Source organism: Amblyomma americanum, chromosome 1 (genome assembly GCF_052857255.1).
Source record: "Amblyomma americanum isolate KBUSLIRL-KWMA chromosome 1, ASM5285725v1, whole genome shotgun sequence".
NCBI classification, from domain to species: domain Eukaryota; kingdom Metazoa; phylum Arthropoda; class Arachnida; order Ixodida; family Ixodidae; genus Amblyomma; species Amblyomma americanum.
The window spans coordinates 163,085,367-163,091,856 of record NC_135497.1 but is presented as its reverse complement, the minus strand read 5'-3'; the positions used below and the strand labels follow the sequence as shown (position 1 = coordinate 163,091,856).

Sequence of the window (6,490 nt, the reverse complement as noted above, 5' to 3'; positions counted from 1 at the left end):
TTCCATGCTGCAGAACCTTAAAACTAAAACGTCTGTTGGACCTTATGGGATAACAAATTTGTTTTTGCGACGTTATTGCAGAGGCCATCTCAGAGCTTCTTCTTGTAATATTTCGCAGATCCTACGCCGCATATAACCTTCCATCTGACTGGAAAAGGACACGCGTTGTACCCATGTTCAAGATAGGTGATGCTACGTTGATTAATAACTACCATTCCATATGAATAACTTCCAAGGGATGCAAACTTACTGAAAATATGATAACTAACAGCATAACTACATTTCTCAGTGATAACAAGGTGCTTACTCCTCTTCAGCACGAGTTTCGAAAAAGATCTTCCTCAGTCACCCAGTTCACCTCTGCAATCCACAGCTTTGCGTGCATACTCAAGCACTAGCCAGGTGGACGTCATCTTCTTATATTTTAGCAAAGCCTTTGACGTCGTTTCTCATGCGAAATTAGTTGATAAACTAAAACTGATTGGTCTTACTAACTTTATAATTCGTTGGATCCATTCTTACCTTCCTAACCACGCACAATTTGTTTGTATTGATGGTTTCTGTTCTAACGACTTTCCAGTCACTTCAGGCGTCTCGTCCCACAGGGAAGTGTCCTCGGGCCGCTACTCTTTCTAATAAATATCAGTGACATTACTAAAGTTACTAAACTCAGCCCTGTGCAAATTAGATTATTTGCAGATGATTGCATGTTATTCTATCAAATTACTAGACACGAAGACCAATTTTTCCTCAACTCTAACCTTCAGAGCATACTTACATAGTGTAATCAATGGGATACGACGCTAAAAGCAGGGAAAACAGTGTATATAGAAGTAACCAAGAAAAAGGCTACCCTATCACTTCCCTATAATATTTCTTCTCAGATCCTGACTGAAGTTAATGAGTACAAGCATATCGGTGTCACTACAGCAAAAAAACTTGAATTGGAATAAACATGTACGAAACATATGCTCATCAGCCTTTCGTAACCAACGCTATCTTAGACATGCTAAAGCTAGCGCATCCCTAATTTAGAAAATTTACTTAGTGTGCAGTCATAAGGCCAACACTAGAATACGCATGCACCGTCTGGGACCCCTACACTAAATGTAACATTGAAGGATTATAAACGATACAACGCAAAGCCGTCCACTTTATATTTTCGAAATGTCGTTTAGTTGACTCGCCAACTAATCTCATGAGAAATGACTGGTTTCAGACCTTACAACTGCGCCGAAAGATATAGAGATTAAAACTACTTTTCTTGCCAAATAACCATAAACTGTCCAGCTTGTTATGGGCTTTCTCTGTATGTAAGGTTACCCAGAGTGAAGTATTGGATGCAACAAACGCTTAAAATATATTTTAATTCAGCTCCAAAAAGCCCCTAAATGCTCTTTCTCACGATATATACCCATCGCTAGCGTTAATAGTTGGAGACGTAGAACTGTGGAGCAATATCAGTGAATAGTAGTGACATCACAGCACAGTAACGTGACGTACTATGAACGGCGACGCGCGGCATTGGCGAGGCACTGCATCGGCGACTGGGCGGTCGGTGTGCTGATCGGCATATACGTCTGCCGTTGCTGACGGACCAGCCGGCACCATATATCGGCTGCCGAGCGAAACCTTCCCTTCGATGAGACGATGACTACAGTTGATCATGTTTATACCTTCTCCATACAGCGAATAAGCGAAACAAGTGACTACATTTCATATGTTCACCCTTTGGCTCGGCTGCAGTACGAATAGGCTTAGCGAGTCCGCCGGGTTCGTATGTGCGATGTCAGAGATTGTGGAGAGAGAGTTCACGAGTTTTAGCGAATACAAATGGTCATCTAGCGTAGTTTTGACAACAGTGACCTGATCGAGGATTTTTTACATCTTAGGGCGCAAATACCTCGAGCGGGAAGCTCCGCTACTTGGCGGTGTGACCCAGTCTGTCGACCAATGCTGCAGGCGCCCGCGGCTGCACGTTGCAGTCGTCGGCGCCGCTTGAGGGCAACAAATTAAGTCATTTTATTTATCGCTAATGCGCGCCGAACATACCTCTAGGTAAATCAATTTAAATTCAAGTAGTGCACTCATAGGAAAAAGTAGTTACAACGAGTCAGAAACGCCGGTCCTACGCGGTGTAAACATCCTGACTGTGAAGCATTCCCCAGGCTGGCGCTGGCATTCTCAGGTGGTTCTTGCAAAGTTATCGCACTGCGCAAACAAGTAAACGCACAAGCGGCCCAAAAGAGAAGAGCTTGTTTAAACTAAGTAGAACGCAGCTTGCAATTCATGCCGAACTAACTAACGCGCAATTGCTGTCTGTATATACAGATGCAGATATGTAAACAAAATTAGCGCCGATATGAAGTCGTCGTCATGGATGCATCCTTAGGGGAGTTACGTACCCGTGCGGTAAATGCTGAATCCTGTAAAATTGTTTAGAAGCAGTCATTTAGCGAATACATGGACTGTTTGCTAAACAAGCAGCAGATATCGTAATCAGCAGCCACGGGACCCTGAGCAGCCTCGCGCAGCGCGGCTTCTCGGGCGGGGCGAAGTGAAGACAGAGACGGGTATTGGTCGGTAGGAAAAGGGAGACATCGTGTCACTGTAATGTGACCAGGGTCAGCTACGGGTCAACGACACAGACGTCCGCCGACATCGGCGTCGGCGTGGCAAAGCGAAATACGACGCAGAAACCGCGCTGGCATACGCGGTATAGCGACTGAGATCGGCCGAAGCGAGCCGCTTGGTTTCAGGACTCGGTGTCGTCCCTCGCTCGCTTGGCTTTTCGCAGCATATCGCAGTAACGGCCAAGTTTGCCGGCACACGATTTCGAAAGGCGCTGCTATGCACAGCACGTGTACGAGAGCATACGACGCAGCAGTACGTGCGCCACAACTTTTGGGGCCCATGTGACCAGGGTTGCTGCTCTTCCCTGATCGTGACGTCGCAGCACACCCCGGCGCTCAGAAACCGAAACCGAAATCGCTCAGTATAAAGAAATCAATAATAAATTATTTACCGCACATATATGGATTAATTGCACAGCGTGCATCACGCGTCCTGGGGCAATACGCAACGTTTGAAACAAAGAACACGCCAACAAAAAATTTGGTGTCTCCACCCCTTTAAGGCAGGGTGACATGGGGACATATGATAGCTCAAGCATCGGAAGCGCTGCACGTGTCGCAATGGGCCTGTCATGAAGCTTCAAGAGTGCTAGCGATGTGGAAAGCACAAACACGGTTACAAAAGGACAGAAGCGGGAACTCCGATGATAGCATCTATCGAGCGTAAGAGAAACATGTTGCCCTAACGCTTACCTTAGCTTGGAACGCGTATGTTCACCGTTGTTTATTGTGGTGGCAAGTTGAGATAACCAAAATTTCAGTTGATAGTGTGTTCGAGTTGTGGACTGATCCTTTCATTTGATATTGTTGCATATGGTTTCATAAGAAACAAAATTGTTTGCATTACAGACAGACAGGCAGTAATACAGAGCCTTAAGACACAGGCATCACAGATAGCAGGATTGCGATTTTGTCGTTGCGAATGTGTCGTTTTGATGTACCCCATGTTTATTTTATTGAACCTTAAAAAAAATTACAGCAAATTAAGCTTACTTGGCCAAATGCGAAGTATGTGCGCTAGCCCATCTTGTTTCAGTTTCGCTTTCGGTTCAAGGCTAGGGTTTCAAGGTCAGTTTTTAGGCAAATATCGCCGAAATCGGTGACTGGGGAGCTTAGTGGCAACGCACTGCAAAATTTTCGGACACCTTAAGGCACCTTAAGAGGGCGCTGCGATAGCGGTGTGTTCTGGATCCACTGCGTACCGATGGATGCTGATGAAGATGACGACAAGCTGTGCACAGCTCGAGAGAGTGGCGGTTAAACATGGGGGGTGGTCGATTGCGGCGATAGCATATACTGTTCTCGTTTAAGTGGCCAGCTAAGCTGACCTAGCTGTTCAAGCCGCCGCGGGTTCGAAAACCAGGCGCGGCCGCATTTATTTTATTACTACAGGTCTAGCTGGCTTCAGACAAACAAACAACGGGTTTTATTGACGTTGGAAGCTTTAGTGCTGCCGCGCTAAAAAAAATGCGCCAAAGGTTGCTCTTCAACTACCTAGGAGTCTATTCCCAGGGGACAGATAAACCAGCTCGTTCCAGAAACCATGCGTGAAATTGAAGCAGCGAAAGGCTTTCAGCAGTCTACGCTACTCGAACTCGATGCCAAGATTACTGCAACACCTGCCAGCCTTGGTGCTCTTGCCGACCAAAGTAGGTTAAGCAATAGCCGGGTTCCTTGCCGTTCGCATAGGATATTGCTCGCATGAAGGCTGCGTGGCCGACGCTTTCACAGTGACAAGGTTCGTCACAAATAAAAAGCGTTTTCCAATCACCGAGCTTAGTAACTCTACACTAAGGGCCTTTTACACTGGAGCCAACAAAACTCGTGAACACACAAAAATTACCCCCCCCCCCCCCCCGCCACGACAATGGTATCTACAGCTAGCTTCAAACCGTCCCTACAGCACTTAACGACAACTGAGCGCTGTTGCGGCCAGTGGTGAAGCTGAAAAGATAACTCCCATATTGCTTGGCTCGACTACACACGTGTGGCATCAGCGTTGTGGCCGACTCATGGCGACAGTAGCAACAGACGCTGTAAGGGAGAAGAGAAATTTCGTACATTCATGTGATCTTGTTTTTTATTTATTTTACACCGCTTCCTCAGTTGTGCTTTGTCTCCGTCAGCCAACGTCACTGCTGAGCCTAGTTCTCGCGTGCGTCTGAGTGTTCCTCATGCAGCGACCACGATGGCTCACAGGACGGCTCGGAGTCCCTGGTGGCCCTTGGTCCTGTTTCCCGCGAGGCTGAAGCTTGTCTTTGCACCGCGAGTTCAAGTCGCTGCCTTGAACTAAATGTGAACACCGGTGCACTCCGTTGGAGGGCTCGACAAGGGCGCACTGCGGCACACGTGAATGTTGCTGATGGTTGTCGTGACGCGTTCTTTAGACGCGTGGCCCCGCTGGAGGCTTCGCGTTCTGCTGGCGACACTGCACCGGCTTCGGGCGAGACTGTAACGCTGCTCATCTTCCGGTTCAATCGAAGGCGTGCAGCAGCAGAGGAACCTCCTGAAGTACCGCTTGAACCTGCGATTCAGCAAGCATGGCGCGGGTGAGCGCGGTCCAGGGCGACTGATTTTACAATATCTGAAAAACACTATGGTTTACAATATATCTAACACTTATGGATGGTAATCGCTTTTCTGAAGGTGTGTTGCGCCCCGTTATAGAAGCCTTTGTTTATTTGGCTCAGTCATTTTAAGTGAAGGTTCTGAAAATATTTCTGAAATTCCAATATTCACACACCATCAAGCGGTACTACGCAACCCTTGGGCATTCATGCAGAAGGGCGTATGCGCAAGGCTGATAGGAGAAGTGTTGGAAGCTACGATAAAGTTAAACCAAATAACATGCCTTCTAAGTCAATAAAGATATAATCCCCCGAAACGTATGTATAACTACGAAAGTTGAAGCATTTCATTCATAGGCAACCAACACTACATATAATATAGGCACTACTTATAAGCATATGCTATGTACGCAGCCTTGCAGAGTCTAGAGTTTATGCCGAGCACTTGGGGCTTTTTAGCGGTCACCAAAATCTCAGTGCACAGCCGTTTTTGCATTTCACCTCTGTTGAACTGTGGCCGCCATGGCTAGAACCAAGCCCACGACCTGGGCCTCAGCACCCGAATGTCATAGCCACCGAGTCCCCCGCGGCAGGAAGTTACCTGATATTAAAAAAAGACCTGTGTTCTTATTTTTAGCAAATTAGAACTAAACGATGCAAGCCAATTTCACTGAGTGAATTTCTCAGCGCTACACCAAACGATGCACTATAGTGCATCATAAGCAAAAACGCTTGTCAGTTGATACAGAGCTGATAATATTGACAATACTACTATAGGGCATCGTGTTGTCCGTATTATTGTCCAAACTATCGACAAAACGAGCTCAACTGTTCCACCTATACCATAGGCCAAATATCAGGCTTTATGGCAAATACCTCAGACGATGCCATATGGTCGAACCTCAGGCTTCGTGAAGAGGTACTTTATTAGCAAAAGGCGTGAGGCAGTTTCCTCTCAAATGGAACTTTTTAACGCGACAGCGTTAAAGGTCCCATTCTCCAGAAAATCCTGTGCCGGCGTTGGCTTTGTGAGCGAAAAATCACGGGCCCGGCTCTAGCACGGGGCCCCCACAGAGCAACCTAGGAGGCAGGTGGGACACCTAGGTCACGTGACCCTTCGGCGTCATCACGACCTGCCCACCGTGGCAGGTGGCAGTTAAATTAATGATTGGTCGCTCGGGGAGAGCAACCTCGGAAGTACGAGGCCCACCGGCTGCAGCACCTGCCATCGCAGGGCAGTAGTGCATCGCTTAACCGCTGCACCACTGCTCCAGGAGAGGAACGAGGACT

The 6,490-nt window shown here is 47.2% G+C and overlaps 1 protein-coding gene across 1 annotated transcript in view; it reads right to left on the bottom strand.

Moving 5' to 3' along the window:
- Nucleotides 1–4,724: 4,724 nt before the first annotated feature.
- The window catches only part of LOC144136726 (tachykinin-like peptides receptor 86C), a 48,792-nt gene continuing 47,026 nt past the window's right edge, over nt 4,725–6,490 (bottom strand). Inside the window, exon 6 of the mRNA XM_077669293.1 lies at nt 4,725–5,157. Coding sequence (XP_077525419.1) covers nt 4,923–5,157 — 235 coding nt within the window. The 3' untranslated portion in view covers nt 4,725–4,922. The remainder of the gene's footprint in view (nt 5,158–6,490) is intronic.